Source organism: Elaeis guineensis, chromosome 6 (genome assembly GCF_000442705.2).
Source record: "Elaeis guineensis isolate ETL-2024a chromosome 6, EG11, whole genome shotgun sequence".
In the NCBI taxonomy this organism is placed as follows: domain Eukaryota; kingdom Viridiplantae; phylum Streptophyta; class Magnoliopsida; order Arecales; family Arecaceae; genus Elaeis; species Elaeis guineensis.
Genome location: NC_025998.2, coordinates 91,554,136 through 91,572,683, shown reverse-complemented (window position 1 = coordinate 91,572,683; position 18,548 = coordinate 91,554,136). Strand labels below are relative to the sequence as shown.

The 18,548-nt window shown below is 39.4% G+C and overlaps 1 protein-coding gene across 1 annotated transcript; it reads left to right on the top strand.

The window, feature by feature from the left end:
- Positions 1–2,248: 2,248 nt before the first annotated feature.
- Positions 2,249–13,980, top strand: LOC105036289 (uncharacterized). Its single transcript, XM_010912052.4, has 7 exons — positions 2,249–2,869; positions 3,977–4,031; positions 4,324–4,398; positions 4,490–4,581; positions 8,190–8,271; positions 13,558–13,641; positions 13,736–13,980. Exons 1-7 carry the CDS (start codon positions 2,514–2,516, stop codon positions 13,853–13,855), a joined length of 864 nt encoding a protein of 287 aa, XP_010910354.1. The 5' UTR covers positions 2,249–2,513; the 3' UTR covers positions 13,856–13,980.
- Positions 13,981–18,548: the final 4,568 nt, after the last annotated feature.

Here is an 18,548-nt window from a genome sequence, read left to right as displayed (position 1 = left end):
AGTCCGGACGGAGCTTACCAGCAGTTGACACTGAGAGCGGAGCCCGGCTCCCGTAGGAGTCCGGGTGGAGCTGTGCTGTAGTTGATGTCAAAGGCGGAGCCCGGCTCCCGTAGGAGTCCGGGCGGAGCTGTGCTGTAGTTGACGTCGGAGGCGGAGCCCGGCTCCCGCAGGAGTCCGGGCGGAGCTGTTCTGTAGTCGATGTCGGAGGCGGAGCCCGGCTCCCGTAGGAGTCCGGGCGGAGCTGTTCTGTAGTCGATGTCGGAGGCGGAGCCCGGCTCCCGTAGGAGTCCGGGCGAAGCTGTTCTGTAGCTGATGTCGGAGGCGGGGCTCGACTCCCGTAGGAGTCCGGGCGGAGCTGTTCTGTAGTCGATGTCGGAGGCGGAGCCCGGCTCCCGTAGGAGTCCGGGCGGAGCTGTTCTGCAGTCGATGTCGGAGGCGGAGTCCGGCTCCCGTAGGAGTCCGGGCGGAGCTGTTCTGTAGTCGATGTCGGAGGTGGAGTCCGGCTCCCGTAGGAGTCCGGGCGGAGCTGTTCTGTAGTCGATGTCGGAGGCGGAGCCCGGCTCCCGTAGGAGTCCGGGCGGAGCTGTTCTGTAGTCGATGTCGGAGGCGGAGCCCGGCTCCCGTAGGAGTCCGGGCGAAGCTGTTCTGTAGCTGATGTCGGAGGCGGGGCCCGGCTCCCGTAGGAGTCCGGGCGGAGCTGTTCTGCAGTCGATGTCGGAGGCGGAGCCCGGCTCCCGTAGGAGTCCGGGAGGAGCTGTTCTGTAGTCGATGTCGGAGGCGGAGCCCGGCTCCCGTAGGAGTCCGGGCGGAGCTGTTCTGCAGTCGATGTCGGAGGCGGAGCCCGGCTCCCGTAGGAGTCTGGGCGGAGCTGTTCTGTAGTCGATGTCGGAGGCGGGGCCCGGCTCCCGTAGGAGTCCGGGCGGAGCTGTTCTGTAGCTGATGTCGGAGGCGGGGCCCGGCTCCCGTAGGAGTCCGAGCGGAGCTGTTCTGCAGTCGATGTCGGAGGCAGAGCCCGGCTCCCGTAGGAGTCCGGACGGAGCTGTTCTGCAGTCGATGTCGGAGGCGGAGCCCGGCTCCCGTAGGAGTCCGGGCGGAGCTGTTCTGCAGTCGATGTCGGAGGTGGAGCCCGGCTCCCGTAGGAGTCCGGGCGGAGCTGTTCTGTAGTCGGAGGTGGAGCCCGGCTCCCGTAGGAGTCCGGGCGGAGCTGTTCTGCAGTCGATGTCAGAGGCGGAGCCCGGCTCCCGTAGGAGTCCGGGCGGAGCTGTTCTGTAGCCGATGTCGGAGGCGGAGCCCGGCTCCCGTAGGAGTCCGGACGGAGCTGTTCTGTAGTCGATGTCGGAGGCGGAGCCCGGCTCCCATAGGAGTCCGGGCGGAGCTGTTCTGTAGTCGATGTCGGAGGTGGAGCTCGGCTCCCGTAGGAGTCCGGACGGAGCTGTTCTGTTCGTAGTCGATTCCGCTGAGGATTTCGGCTGTGGGTATTTTATACCCAACAGTAATATAATCTTAATATTTATATAAATATAATATTAATATTTATTATATTTTAATATTATTTTAATATTTATATTAATATAATATTTTTATAAATATTAATATAATATTTATACTAATATAATATCATATTTATATCTATATTAATAAATTTTGTTATATTAAAATATTCATATTATGTTAATATAATATTAATATATTAGTATTATATTTATATAATAAATTATTATGATCTAATGTTACATTATAATATATTAATATTATATTTATATTAATATAAATATAATATTAATATTTATATAAAGTTTATGAGTAAAAATATATGATTTTATATCTACTAAGGATATAATAAATATTTTACATAATTTTTTTAAAAAAATAATAAGTTATTTTATAATAAATCATCTTCGCATGATCAATTAAATATATCAAAATTTTATTTTTAAAAAATATATTTTTATAAAATATTTTTTTAAAAAATTATTTTTTTTAAAAAAAAAATTCTCTCCACATATCAAACGAATTTTTAAAGCAATCATTGGTCGGTCTTATTTCGGGATATTGGCGGACCGCTCCGAACTCCTTCCTCCATCTCTATCTGTACACATCTTGAAGTGATCGTTGCAGAATCCAACCGTGGATCCGTGCGGAGGGAGGTGAATACTTCGGATCAAAGCATCTGTCATAAATTTGCCGAATGGGCCCCATTTCAGCCTATTTCGTTTGTTTTCAGAGACTGAAATACTCTCTTCAGGATTGCCGAGTATCAACGAGGAGACGAAGAGACGGAGGGGAGTCTTGGAGGGAGATATTCCTTGGGGCAGATGAACATGTGGCTGTAAAGCCTCAGCAATTCCCACACTCCAGATGAAAGCCTCTATCAGGTCTAACACTCAACCTCGAGGAGTCTCCCACCGACAATCCCTTGGAAGCCTCAAGAAACCAGACTCCTTCGCAAATAAGAACTCCGCCCGCGAGAGAAATCACTTGTTTCATTCCGTGGAAGTGAGAGAGAGCCCCCCATGGCCAAGTTCGCAGCCCAGGGGAACCTCAGGCTGCTCTTCAAGGGGGACGGCGCTTCTTATTGGTGGGAACTGAGAGACTCGGTTCGGGTCGGGGTTGGTGGGGGAAGGGGGCTTCTTGAGAGCCCTCTTGGGATCCACAGGTGGAGCAGAGGGGTGAAGACCCTTGGGCCTGGCAGGGTTTGGTCTCTGGGGAATAAGAAGTCCGGCAGCTTCAAGGCTGAGAAGTGTTTGAATGGTGATGATGATGATGATGATGATTATGAGGAGGAGAAGGAGGAGGACGAGGACGAGGAGGAGTTTGTGAGGGATGAGCTATCCTATTTCAGAGGATTGGTGTTAGACATCTCTTATAGGTCAGTGACCAATTCTTGTTATTCTTTTATTTGATCAAAAGAAATAAACTTGCCAAAGTATTGGTGAATCCGCGGTAAAAAAACAAAAAAAAAAAAAAAGAACTTCCCAATTTTTTTTAAAAAAAATTCTTGTTTATGTGATCCAAGCTTTCTGTTTCTTAAATTGGCTTCTAGTGCAATTACATATTCTTAATGTGATTCTTGTATTCATATTCCTCATGTAATTTTTGAGGTTTGCTTTTGCTCTGTCATTTATTACACTTTATCAAGCAAGCAAATTGGGGTTCACATCTGATGATAATCAACAATCTTTTTACATCGACCAGAACCACTTTTTGTTCATCCTACTGATCATTAATTTCATATCCGAGACAAGGTCTTCTGGTATGAGAATTGTCTTTATTGTCATATTAGTAAAACGTGGAATAATTTTAGTAAAGGCATACCACAAGCAGGAGGAGTCGGATCTAGGAAGACCAACATCTGAGGGTAGATTGTGGGAGTTGCCAACAAATAATTTTCACGGTTAGGAGTTTACTGGGAAGCTAAAGAAAAAAGGAATGTGATGATAAATCAAAAACAGCAGCAGGCTTGCTTGGAGAATACGGACCGATTTCTGAATGCTGATGCCAAGTCAGAACGCTTAAGTTCGGGAAAAGATGTATAAGAAAATCTTACATGCACCGAAACAGTTAAAACTCATGGTAAACTAGGGAAAGTATATGAATCAAAGTATGCTTCCACTTAAGTCCCATATGAAATGGAATGAAAAGGATTCATGTAAGAAAGAGACATCATGCTACATGTAGACAGCTTACCAGCATTTTTTTTCTTTTGTCAATGTTTTCATTTTTTTCTATTTTTACATTGTTCTCAGATTACACCTACATTTATTGTCCTAGCATCTTTAGTAGCTGTTATCTGCAGCATATAGTATTATGTGGTTCCTTGGTAAGTCCATATTGTTGTTCCAGAGTCCCTGCACTGCTGGTCGTTTATTTGTTACGAGTATCAGTCAGTTAGTTAATTGGTAAGAAATGATAACAGATAGCCACTAAAGTGCATGTTTAGTTGGCATTTGGATCTAACTGTAATCTTGCTGTCTAGGCCTATCAATGTTGTTTGCTGGAAGCGTGCAATCTGTCTGGAATTTATGGAGAAGGTAGATTGATATGCAAGTAATCATTGTTTATATTGCTACTTGAAGTATGAGGATAGAACCTTTATGATGCCCAACTTTCAGCTCAATGTCAAGCTGTGCTGTGGTGAATTCCTTTTACATCTTTCCAGCAAAAACAATTTTTAAGGATATACATCCACCTCTAAATCTGATCGTTTCATCTATCTTCCTTTATATGTTTTACATGCAGTTAACTTCTTAAAACATCCTTTTATCAAAAGAAAAGAAAGATAGAAAGAGAGAAGCTTATAACATCCTTTGTTTCAATTCACAGGCTGATGTTTTAGAATATTATGATCAGACAGTTTCTTCTCCTCAGGGGTCCTTCTACATTCCTGCAGTCTTGAGGGTATGCAATCTTCCTTCTAATAACTATTTAAGAAGGGTTCATATATAATTTACTTCTCAACTCCATAATGTGCTGTTTGTCCTCTTTACAGGTCCCAAATTTGCTGCAGGTTGTCAAGAGAAGAAGAATCAAACATAATCTTAGTCGTAAAAGCATTTTTTATAGGGATTCTTACACTTGTCAGTAAGTGCTTCTTTGACACACTGGTAAATAGAGAGCTGCAACTGTTCGTGGTCATGTAGCCAAATTCCCAAATAACACAATATAAAGGTGCTTGATTTTTTCTGATAAAGCTAATTTGGAGGACATTTGCAGCTATTATAAGGGGGTTGAGTTCTATATAACTTAGGAAGTTCATCTGAAAAGGAATGACACATTTTACATGACATAGACTTTACATATCATCAATCCTTCAACTGAATACAGCAATTATGAGGCATTTGCATCCCAACTGATACTGTGCATGCCTACAGTCACATGGATGATGGTCCAACCTTGTTGGCCTAGGTTGAGAACCTGAAAAAGGGGCAGGCTTGACTGCGGAGGAAAGTTTCTCAAATAATTTTCCTCAATGGACTTGGAAATTCATGCATAAGAAGTTTGTTTTGTCATGCTTAAGGGATTATTAATTTGTATTGAGAAGGAATCATGTAAGCAGTCCAAAATTTGAAGAAACTGTTTAATTGAGTTTGTTATGCAGTTAATGTAGTGCTTGGGAAATCTTCTTCTACCATAAAATAGGGTGGTCTAATGCATGAGGCTTTTGCCATTGTAGGGGATGAGATGGGTCAAATGTGCACAATGTTACCCTTGCATGTAAAAAGACTTTCTATGTTTCAAGTCCATGACAACCAGGTCATAATGGAGTAACCTTACCATTGTGCCAAGGTTCACACTCGGAAATCTTCTCCTACCATGATGTGGTATTGTTGCTGATGCATGGACTGGATCAAGGCAGACTTGCACCATCCATGTTGAGGTATATGGTGATGTCAACATATTTATATCAGGAAATTAGGATTTCTGATGCTTTGTATTGTATTAGAGTTGTACTTTGCAAATGAGATCCCAATATTGGCCTTGATTGCCTGTAGGAGAAAGAAATTTTAAGAGACCTGGCAGCAACATGAAAGGAATATATGATTGATGATTCACATTATCTTCTTCCACCTTCATGAAATTGATTGAAAGAGAACTTTTATGTGGGATGATTATGTGGGTGAACTATTCTATGATGTCAAAGTTGAGGGTTCATAATATTGATGATCATAAACTCTTTGGTGGTGTTCATGTCAAAACAAGCCTTTTTGTAAAGATTAAATAATTGATGAAGAGAATCACTTTTTTGACAATAAGGGAAAAGTGACAACAATATGATATAACTTCCCAAGTTTCTTATTTGTGAACATGTCGCATGAATCTTCGTTCTCCTGGGGAGATATTTTCTGATCCTTATGATGCAATTAAGGATGTTTAGCAGCAGTATAGCAGGAGAATTTCTTTTTGGAGCAGTTTAGCATAGTATCATTATTTTTTATTGCACCCTTTTTTGTTCAAGCAAGAAGAAGATCCAAACCTACAGAATGTATCAGCGTTCTCACTGATCGTTACTTCGGTTAAATATTTGTTGATAGGAGAAATTGTTGTAAAAATATGCACTTGTTGCAGGACAGCTAACTTTATACAATATTGGATAACCACTTGCAAAGAAAAAATTATAACAAATACAAAGAAGAGCAGAAGAGAATTATCTAGTGACAGGAGTGAAGACTCTTCTGATACTTCATGAAATTTTAGATGAATTTAAAGGAAGAATTTTAATGCGATCGAAGTAGAACTAGTTATTTCTTGACACTACTTTTGACAGTATCCCAAATTTTAGATACCATAGATCTATAGGGGTAAATCTGGTGATATGGGAGGTGCAAAAGCAGTAAATTGGAGCCAAATGTGTTACGTAGACACAGCATATTGTCATCACTCATATTACATGAGTTTGATGGAAGACATTGATTGAAAAAGCTTTTTTTCATTAGTAGTCAAATGAAGATGTTCAAAAGAAGCAGGTACCCATTCATCTAAAAGTAACATCGTGTTCAATGACATGATGGAACATTGAGGAAAATTGTAGCTTGATTAGAAAGGTAAAAGAAGTAGTAGCTACATTAGAAAGGTGACTACGAGACATGAACAGCTTATATTAGGACTGGAGATCAATTAGTAGACATTCTTACCACTGCTCTGGGACAACCTCATTTTATGCCATCAATTCTAGATATGGGTGATAACAGTGGTCTGATTTGAGAAAATGGCACAGGTTTGAAATGCTGTTTACCAAAGAGCTTCCTTGTGACAGGTAGCCCCTAATATGTCACTTATTAAGAAAATATATATTTGTGAGATTCATTCTATCTTATACAACTGGATGAAAGAAGAATCCATGAGGAATCAGATGTCCAATTAGAACCTTATGGCATCTCTCTTCCATCACCCCCCACCCCAAAAAAAAAAAAAATCCCTCTGCCCTTTTAAGATTTCACTGTTTGTTAATAGCATTCATCTGAAGACCCTTATATCGTCATTATCAGATTGCACCATTCTCATTTTAACTCAAATTACTGCACATTTTTTCTTGCTTGAGATGATGACCTCAGCCTGCCTCTTTGCTGTACCTGACGGTGGTAAAATTTAACCTGCAATCTATCCACAAAAATAGGAAGAGAAAAAAGCATGATTTCACTGATTAACATCCTCATATAGTTTTTGTTTGCTTCTCTGTTAGATACTATTTAAAGTCTAATAACTTAATCATAACAATATCCGATAAGTCTACTCTATTCTTATGCACCCAGTGTTAACAACTAGAGCAACAACTGGAACCCTAGTTTGATCAATCTCTCTTCAACTCCAAGTTTTAAACTTCTGTAAAACCTAATAGACAACTTGATGGCTTGTCCTGTACTTTGGTTTCTTATTTTTTTGTTTTTCTGCTGTGGAGTTTTTATGTTTTCTCTCTATTTAGCATTGCTGTCATTTAATACTTTAATACAGTGTGGCTGAATTTATTTGCTTAAGACTGCATTTGCTTGATATCCATTACTACCCTCTTAAAATTGTCTGGATAATTTACTGTTCCCATTTAACTTAAACTTCCTGACAATTAGTCTTCATTTGTAATCTTCACTCTCAATTACCTCTTTGCTGTCTTGGACTGTCATTTTTGTACTGACCACCATCTATATTTTAATCTATTTGTTCAAAGCTCGGCAGGCATTGACAACCTTATCCTGATATAGTTTCTTTTGCCTCTTCTTTCACTCTGCTAATGTCTGCTATTTCAAAAGCTTAAGCCCTCGGTTATAACACTACCAACAGGCCTAGCCCTATCTGTATGGAGTTGGCTATTAATACCTAAACTAGTGCTTAAACTCAGTATCTTGGTATATGTTAATGGGAATTCTAATTATAATTTGTCCCTTTAAACAGGATGAACACCTAGAGCCTCTTATGTACTTGCTTTGTTGACGTTTCCTTGTTCTGCTGATAAGGTTTTGTGAGTTTTGTGTCTAATATTACTGTTTGTTTCTTGTAATTAAATCTGGTTTGTTTTGCTTAAGATGGTGATGATCAATATTCTTTTCAAAGCTTAAGAATTTTAGTTGACTCCTTATCTTTTCCTTTAGATAAACAATTCCTAAAGATGGACTGTTGTTTGAAAAATAAAAACCAACCCACATGGATATGTCAGGGTCTGTCACTCAGAACTAACAAATGCCTGTTGTTGTTAACAGATATTGTTCTTCTCGTGAGAATTTGACTATTGACCATGTTTTACCAATTTCAAAAGGTGGTGAATGGACATGGGAAAATCTGGTATGTTACTAATTGCAATTGCCAGGATTTAACCATTGGAAAATCATTGAATTTAGGTATAATGTGCTTGTTTCTTAGATAACCCTTCAAGGTATTTATTGATTTATTCTAATTGATCGATGTATTCCTACTGTACTCAAAAAGCAGGTGATTTTCCCTGAAGCAATAGTTGGGAATTTTTCAAATGGTCAATACTTTGTAATCAGATGTTAACTTTGAACACTAGATGGTACACCATATTTTTTCTTTTTGGCAGGCATAGTACATTATATTTTCATTATACATAGGTTTCTGGAAGTAGCTAAGATATTGTGGTAAAAATTTGTTATTAGTAAAACCTGTAAAACATTTCTTTCAGCAAAAACATAGTCATATAAAGAATTCTATTCCATCAAAATTTAATTGTCAGTCTTTCTGTTAAAATCAAACCTAAATATTCTGGATATAATGTTCTACTAACTATATGAACTGGTTTCGTGCTTGTTATATAGCAATGCATAGTATATGATCTTAAGATTAATCATCCTATTTGTTAACTTATCTCAAGCTTGAAACATTTACAATAATTAGATTTTCCTTGTGCAACATGGAGAGCACCTTTTCTATATATGATAATTTTATGAAATAGTGCTAATTTAGGAAATTTATCCCATGATGAAATTCATTAAGGGTTTGTTTTGAAAAAAAATACCAGATCCAGTGGGATCTAGCAAGATGGGACAGAAAGAGGGGCGGAATGGAGAGAACAGAAGAGGAAGAAGGAGAATGCAGCCTGTGCAGGGTGTCATGGGGCAGGATCAATGGAGGATGACGGGTCTTTTTTCTCATCTCTCGTGCTCACTCACTTCCTTCTCCTTGTGATACCCTTCTCCAGCTATCTTGCTAAATCCAGCAGGATTTTGCCAAACATGCCCTATATCATCTTAAGGCCCTTTTTGGAAAAATACTATGGGATATGGAAGGATATGCCAGAGATATTGCATGGTCGAGGGAGCAGGGAGAGGGAGGGTGGAGGAGTCGTGGAGCCCCACACCCTTGAGATTAGAAAAAAGACCTCAAGCTGTGAAAACCCTGCTCTGTCTCCCTCTCCCAATCCCTCCTCTAATACTGCAATTGAAATGAGAAGCCTAAGAGAAATCCATGTGCAAAGATTCTAGAGCCCTTACTTTTTAAGAAGCATTGTAGGATGGATCATGGAGATATGCTATGGAGGATAGATCTGAGCCATTCAGAAGAATGACATGTAAGACTTCCACCAGTTTAGCAAGCCATTGGATTTGAGTGGGTGCACAAGATCAAGCATTCAGCATATGCATTAATCGATTGGCACATGGCAAGATTTTTACCTAAGGCTACAAGAAAAATAGGGTTGTCAATGTCCTCCTTCATGATTAGGCTTCAAGCAACTCACATGGAAGACGGAGTGGATTTTGAGGTTGGCTAGGAGTTGTTTCTTTTAAGTGGCTTTGTCCACTGTCTTCAGCTCAAATTAGCCCATCATGCACCTTTCTAAACAGCTTGAATTTTTGGTGTTGAAGCTTGACCATGATCATCTTCCCCTTGAACTCTGAAGGCCTTCATCTGTTGTTGCCCCACTTCTTCAACCACCTCATTGCCTTCTCCAAAAGCGCCCTTACTATGTTGGATTTCTCCTAGAAATTTGCAATGACTAGTGTTTCATATGGTTTTTGCTTGTCTCCATGCCATATGGGCAAGGGGTTGCCTCCCCATCACAATCTCAAATGATGTGAAGACTTGCTCTTCTGGAGGTTATAACAGAATTGGGCAATGTCCAAGTGATGTATCCAATCTCTCTGATTTGCACTTACAATGTGCTGTAGATACTCCTCCGAAAGGTCATCCGCTCACTCAGTCTGCCAATCCATTGGGGGGTGAAAACTCAAAAAGAATAGTAGTTCGAACCCTAGGATCTAGAAGACCACCATCTAGAACCTGCCAACTAAAAGTGATGCAAAACAGGACCTTAGGAAAATATTGAAAGTAATGATTTCTTACTTTTATTTTTTCTAGAAATAATGAAAGTTGCCTTTAAAAAACAAAAAATAAAAGAAAATAAAACAATAATACCAAACATTCTTTGTCTCGATTTTAGTAACTTCGTTTTTAAAATCGGAAATAAGAAATAAAAGTGATGCCAAACTGTCCTTTGGAAACCTAACTTTGACTTGACCAATATTTAAGAAAATGAAACTAACTTTCTAAATATGGTGAAGAACTTTGCAATTAGGTTTGAAGCATTTGTTCTATGTAAGTTCAAAAATTAGTGTATTAAAAAGGAAGTTTGAGACTTATTCAAGCTAAAATATAGACGTTACTACATGGAGTTTTAAGTTGTATTAGCTCTTTGATATTGCTTCTTACAGCTCATGCCTTAATTCTAGAAAAGGAGGGCCACCTGATCATTTATAACTAAGTGAATTGGAATAAAAGAGCTTGAGTGGTTCTCTTTGAGGGCAGCAGTCGATTGTTTGAGTTGTGCTTTGTGTATGTTCTTTGACTGAGGGTTGTAGGCCACTGTCTTAGCCACCTGGTGGCCATCAGAGCCTACTATAAGAGGTGTTTGGGATTAGCAAATCAACCGATCCTCATTCTACAACCAACACATGTTCAGTTTGAGAAGTGCCCAGCTTGTTGCTATTTTTATACTCCTTTTAGAGGGAATATATGCTATGAGCTCATCAGTAGTTACAAGAGATGAGTGATAGTTCGGCTTTGGCTGGCCAAATTCTTCCCATTAGTGCTGTTATATGTGACCAACCACAATCTGCCATGAAACTCAAGATCACATGTTGGAGTGATTGGATTATCTTCTTAAGGCCTAAATCCAGGATTTCCAGCTACAGATTATCACTCCATGGGCAAGATCATACTAAAAATACATGTATATATGCCAGATATAGGTTTTATATATTATGTAATCCATAATTCCGTATAATGATGCACACAAAGGATGAAGTATGCTAACATGCTAAATGTGCGTGTGCTATCAAGTATATTTAATATGTTGACAGACAAATTTGGGAACGTTTACTCAATTTTGATATGGAAAGACCTTTTGCATCATAAATTGTAACATTTTTTATCTGAGAGAGAGGAGGCGAAAGCCATCCCACTCCTTCCAGGCCTTAGCCTAGGTACCTGGGCAAACTGTGCCTAATGCTTGCTGAACCAGGACTTCAATGTGGCCTGAAATACTTGAGGGATAACACCTCGCAAGTTTCAAACCCCCAACATCTTTCTTATAAGGGGAGTATGTACCACTGAGCTACAAGCTCATAGACAATATAGATTGTAATACTCTACATATGCTGAGAGATAAGGTTGAGACTAAGAAAAAGTATAAAAACTCAGGGTCAATAATCTTGAGAAATCCCACTCCAGCATCTCCATCAATCACTTTACTTGAAAAGAAATGACCTAAAACTCTTTCACGACTTGTATGAAGATAAATTTTGTAGTTTAGGTCATAAGTGATCAAATGAATGAAAAGCATTGATCAATAGAAAGGTCAACTTGATGTTGATGCAATTGCTAAAAATTGAGGGTACATGGTCCTCTGAAACCGTATCATGTGAGAAAAATCCAAAATGAGTTCTTTCCGACATCTTTAAAGATCACATATTTCACTCTAGGTTTCAAATTTACAAGCCTTGACTCTCTTTTATTAGTCTGAGTACCTTAAAGCATAACAAGATGTTTATATGTTTCTAAATGCGAGAAAAGACGTTTTAACAGTAGACGATGTGTAACTTCATAAAAAGAATCAGTTTTACCAAAAACTAAAAAGACATGGTCCATGACTTAGCACACGAAGTCCAATCAAATGGTATATATGAACAAACAGTCTGATTTGGGTTGAATAAGGATATTACTGAACAACAACTAAGGGCACTGGATGCCTATGCCATCTTAAAGATCACATGTTGGAGTGATTGCATTATCTGCTTAAGGCCTAAATCCAGGATTTCCAGTTGCATATGACTATCACTCCATGAACGAGATCACAAATAAAATATATGTAAATATACCATATATAGATTTTATATTTTATGTAATCCAGGTAATGATGCACACAAAGAATGAAGTATCCTAACTTGCTAAATGTGCATGTGCTACGATGTATATTTGATATGTTGACAAACAAATTTGGGAATGTCTAGACAATTTTAATTTGGAAAGACCTATTTGCATCATAAATTGTAATTTTTTTTCTGAGATAAAGGAGGCTGATGGCCACCCACCCATTCGAGGCCTTAGCATAGGTACTTGGGTAAACTGAGCCTAATGCTCGCAGACATGACTTAAATGTGGGCCGAAACACTTGAGGGATGACACCTGACAAGTTTCAAACCCCCAACCTCTTGCTTATATGGAGAGTATGTACCGCTGAGCTACATGCTTACAAACAATGTAGATTATAATACTTTATATATGCTGAGAGATAAGGTTGAGACTAAGAAAAAATATAGAAACTAGGGATCTGTAATCTTGAGAAATCATGCTCCAGCATCTCCACCAATCTCTTTACTCACAAAGAAATGACCAACAACCCTTTCCTGACTTATATGAAAATAAATTTAGTAGTTTAGGGCATAAGTGTTCAAATGACTTAAAAGCATCAATCAATAGCCAACTTGACATTTATGCAATTGCTGAAAATTGAGAGAACGTAGCCCTGCTGTGAGACCGTATCATGTAGGAAAAATCCAAAATGAGTTCTTTTCAACATCTTTAAAGATTACATATGTCACTCTTGGTTTCAAACTTACAATCTTTAACTCTCTTTGTTAGTCCAAGGAGCTTAAAGCAGGAAAGATGTTTATATGTTTCTGAAGGCTAGAAAAGATATTTTAATAGCAGATGATGTGTGACTTCATAAAAAAAATTTAAAAAAAAATCAGTTTTACTAAAAAAGGAGGTCGTCCATGGCTTAGTGCAAAAAGTCCAATCACATGGTTTATTTGAACCCAATCTGATTTGGGTTGAATCGAGGTATTACTGGATGGCAACTAAGGGTGCTAGATGCCTATCCCATCTAAAATGTGTGTTACAGCTGATTCACATGCATATAATGCTGACTCAAATAGTTAGTTTCATACATAAACCACTTGATGAGGGTTAGATTATGATTCAAAGACGTCACCTAGGATATCATCTAAATTGCATTGTCCATTTCTGATTATTAAGTGTTTAAATCCTATGGACATCATGTTAGAACAAAAATGTTTATTGCATATGCATTGTTTCAACTCTTCTCACTCTCAGGTTACGGCATGTGCAAAATGCAACTCAAGGAAGGGTAAGAAAACTCTCGAGGAAGCAAACATGAAGTTGATCAAGATCCCAAAGGTTTGAGCTAACAATCCACATGCATCATCGTGTCTCCTCAGTAAACAAACTTCCATAGATATCTTCTCACTGATTAGAAAAATTGCTATGGCAGGCCCCCAAGGACTTCAACATATTCACCATCCCCTTAACATCAAGTGCTGCAAAAATGCTGAAGATGAGAAAAGGGGTGCCTGAAGAGTGGCTACAATACCTATCAAAGCCAAGTCCTTGATCATGATGTTAGTCATTTCCACTGCTCAATAAGTAGCTCCCGGCTTGCTGTGGGTGCCACTCTCTCGCTAAATTGTACACCAGAAATCCATTCCTATAATATTAGGTCTTATGCACTTCATGGTATTCTTGACACCCCACTCATCTGTCTATAGCTAATGTTCTAACTTTCATTCACCATCCTATTAAATAGTCACACTATCGTAGGCAATCACATTTATATTTCTTAAACAAAATTAAGTGTCCGAAGCAATCCATCTATCAGCTTAAGCCACTGAGGGATTATTAATTCCTGATGGTGCTAATACCATTTAGCAGCTGATCATGAAATAACTTCAAGTTTTTTTCCTGCCACCAGCCACCTGGCCCGCCCAAAGGTTACCCTTTTGTCAGGGTTAAATCACATAATGTATCAGTTATGCGAATATAAAGCCAAATGCATCCTATTTACATAGACAGATAACTATCAGGGGCAGGCGGCAGCATTTTTATTTTAACCTGAAGATTTTATGATTGAATTACTGGATGTAACAGGTGGGGTTCCTGATGAAATCTGAAAACAATGGCATCATGTCAAAATAATGGAAAAAACATCAAATAGATTATCCAAATTTTATGGACCAGGAAATATCAGTACATTTTCCTGCCATGCTTCTAATCTACTCAAAGAAAAAACTGAAGGAAAGAAAAAGGAGAAAGAGAGAAAAAGTTTCTGATCTCTCATGCCCTAATTCGATTACAAGAACATCAATTTGGAGTAATCTTACCTTCGGAAGTTTGTAGGCCAGAATGTTATTGCATGTCTCCAATCTCAAAGGGATTTATCTTACAAGACAACGAAGAAAGAAACAATTTGTCACCACCCTGACACTGTGAGGGTTAAAATAGCAACCTGCCCCTTTGTCGCTTGCCAACTTGGTCTTTTAAGATTGAGAATCCTTTCACCAATTGTACAAGAGGGTACCAACAGTATTTTATGGTAATTGCACCAAACCTAGTGGTCCAATAACAACTTACATTGTGTCAAACAAAGATGGAGGGATTCATTTTAAATCTAGTGGTCCATCCACCACCATGTATTGATGAGGGAGGCCCAAGTCCTTTCCATTGTTGAAGGAATCTCCCAAGATTTATCTTGGATGAAATGGAGGGAGATGTTCCTCTAAAATAATGTTCTCATTCTAGGACTTGATAATGATGCATCTAGTTGTCCATCATTTTTATAAAAAAAAAAATTGATAAAATTTTATAAACTGGCACTTTTGTATGTCATTAATATTGAAGTCATTTTCAAGACATATTGCCATATATTTAATCTATAGCAAACAGATAAGACAAATGGAGTCTTGTAACAAAACTCTCATTCAAAAAGCTTAAAGAGTTCATTTTTGATTTGCACATTGCTCCCTAATTAGGTAGCTTATAAAATGGGCTGATAGTTTTGCGCCAAATTAGCTATAAATCTATAAATGATCATGTAATAATCCAGAATCTCACTTAAAAAAAAAAACTAGCCAGAAGATACTACTTAGATTCTTTCGTCTTATATAATTATCTGAAATCTTCTTGTTGAATAATCAATGTGGGACTAAACACACGCCCTCGTGGTTACCTAGTGTAGAACAATTTATAATGAGTTCTAATGGTTGTAGAGGTTGATTCCACCATAGCCATCACATGCATCAACAATAGTAGACACATTAGGAATCATCAAACCTTGGCAATATATGGTTTAAATTGAGCAAATTTTACTTCTTCTCAATACAATTTAACTTTCATTGGAAGCCAATTTGGTATAACTAGCTAGAAGATACTACTTAGATTCTTTCGTCTTATATAATTATCCAAAATCTTCTTGTTGAATAATTAATGTGAGACTAAACACACGCCCTCGTGGTCACCTAGTCTAGAACAATTTATAATGAGTTCTAATGGTTGTAGAGGTTGATTCCACCATAGCCATCACATGCATCAACAGTAGTAGACATATCAGGAATCATCAAACCTTGGCAACATATGGTTTAAATTGAGCAAATTTTACTTCTTCTCAATACAATTTAACTTTCATTGGAAGCCAATTTGGTATAACTCATTGTTACCTTGAGACCCAAGTGTCATCAAAAGAAAAACCAACCGCGAAAAGAATGAACTTTGTGCACACACCTGTCTGTTTTCCTAAGTGCCCACATGTAAAGCAGCGATCCTAGAGGTGGGTATGGTGTGAAGGTCAGCAATCCTGTTTCTTGCTTATTTTTGTTCCCATTTAGTTCTTTTTGAACATACGGCAACACATACAACTGTCTCCGGTTGGAACCTTGGAAGCTGACGTCCTCCTTGTGATGAAGAAAACTCCATGCAAGTGTGGGTCCCTGGGCCCACAATTCTCCCCCCTCATCGCTCCCCACACATGTGCAAGTTAAATCCAAGTCTCTTTCCTGAAACTATAAGGAAAAGATCGGTGCTTAGCACTGTGGTGAAATGGTGTCCCCAGGACTACTCCGGTGGCCAGGAATTGCCCATCATTGTCTTCATACATGCATGCATATGTCTGTGTATTTACATACGTAAGTATATCCCAATAGCAAGCAAACAATGAACAGCGAGAGTTTTCTTGGATTGGGGGGTGGGGGGGGGGGGGGGGGTGTTTGGGGTGCGTGTGTGTTATATATATATATATATATATATATATATATATATATATATATATATATATATATATATATATATATATATATATATATATGTCTATGTTATGTATGTGTATTATATATATATTGTTATCGTGGTTACTGTGAGTATGTCGGATCGCTGTGCCAACCATGAGACGTCTCAGATCTTCAAGCTATTATCAAGACCACTGACTTAAGAGCAGAGCCATATACAGTGAAGAGCAGCTTATGTCTAGTCTGTCACAGGGTCTGTCCGGCGCACTCCGTTGTCTCGATAGGTTAATGCCGTAGTTTGTGGGCGTCCCTGTTATCACAGCCGACTCACTTCATAATATGCGTGACAGCTATCCACTCTGAGTGGATAGTCTCAGGCTTAACCAACTCTCCTAATCTCGTGGGAGCAATTGAGGATTGAAATATCTCGCTCGTAATGGTATGTTCAACGGTCCTGTAATCTCGGGATCACATGATCTCATGGCTGTTTGAGCAGCTATTCGATAGCCTTCTATATAAGCAATCAAAGCCCCGAGGACTAAAGTAAGCCAATCAATCCCTCTTAGAGAACTCGTTGCTGTTCCTATTATTCTTTGAATCTGGCTTGAGCATCAGAGGATCCTCATTGGAGTGAAAACCTTCAATTTGGATTTGTTTTGCAGGTCACTCCAATGCCAGCATCTCTACGGGAGGCTCAGTCACCTTCTCTCCGACCTCGACCAAATCGAGCAGCAACAGATAGACAAATGACGTAATTTTCATTATGCCTCCAAAATGAACATCATCTCGGCTCTCCAATGCCGCCACCTCTCACCGGACGGAGAGCCAAGCCAGTAGTCGGGTGCAGCAACCAACAATTGAGACTCCTCCACCAGCCCAGCCAGCGCTGGTCACGATGGATCAATTCAGCCTACTTTTCCAGCAGATCCAAAACTTGATGACTGCCGTTCAAACAGTCTAGACTGTTCTAGTGCCTCCCTCAACGGTGCCACAGTTTGCTCTGGCTGCCCTTACATCTCCTTCAGTGGTGCAACTATTGGATTTCTCGATGGCCCCATCAGCGCTTCCTGCAGTGATGCCCCCAACGAATCTGGTTCCACATTCGTCTCTTTAGCTGTGGAGAAATTCAGTGCAGGGGTAAAATGATAATTTTAAAACTTTTTCAAAATTATGATTTTATTATGAAAAAATATTAATTAATCTAATTAATTAACATGAATTTATCCTACACTAGGATCTAAATATGATATATAGCATGCATGCATTTAAATTTGAAATTTAAATTTGAACAGTAAACATTTTACTGTAATGTATTCAGAACACAATACCTTTGTGCGGATAGTAGATCGCCGCAATCTGATCACCGTCGAGAGAGTCTGATCATCACGATGCAGCCACACAGCGTGTCTGGCCTCTACGGATCGTCCACACGAAGCTCTTGGTCTGATCGACTCCTCACAAGTGCTAGCTCGTTGTAGAGCCCTTTCGACGGCCAATGCTGATCGAACTCCTTCGATCGATGTCTACCGATTCTTCGAACACTCCAGATCGTCAGCAGACATGCTTGAGAGGATGTTAAAGATCTCTCTGAAATTTGGTGGGCTCACGACACTCGTAGCTCACCTTCTCACTTCCCGAACTCCAGACTGAAATCCTGAAGAACTCACTGAAACCCTGCGCACACTTTTTCTTTCTTTTCTTTCTTTTTCTCTCGGAAGGATATAGACCTTCACCTTGCACACAAGGATTCCTCACGCTCAGATTTTCTCTCCAAAATTTTTGTTGCACACGCCCCACTCTTCTCCTCCTTTTAAAATAATGTCAAACGTCTATCCACGTGAGAGGATAAAGATGAGTAATTGCACATTTGAATTCAAATCAAATTTTGAATTCAAATGAAAACTGTTGGGTATAAAATACCCTCAGCCAAAGCTCTTAACGGGATTGACCCTTCCAAGACTCCTTCGACTTTCGACCGTAGATGGTATCTCTCCGGACTTCTCCAACAGCCGGATTCCCACAACGCTGACT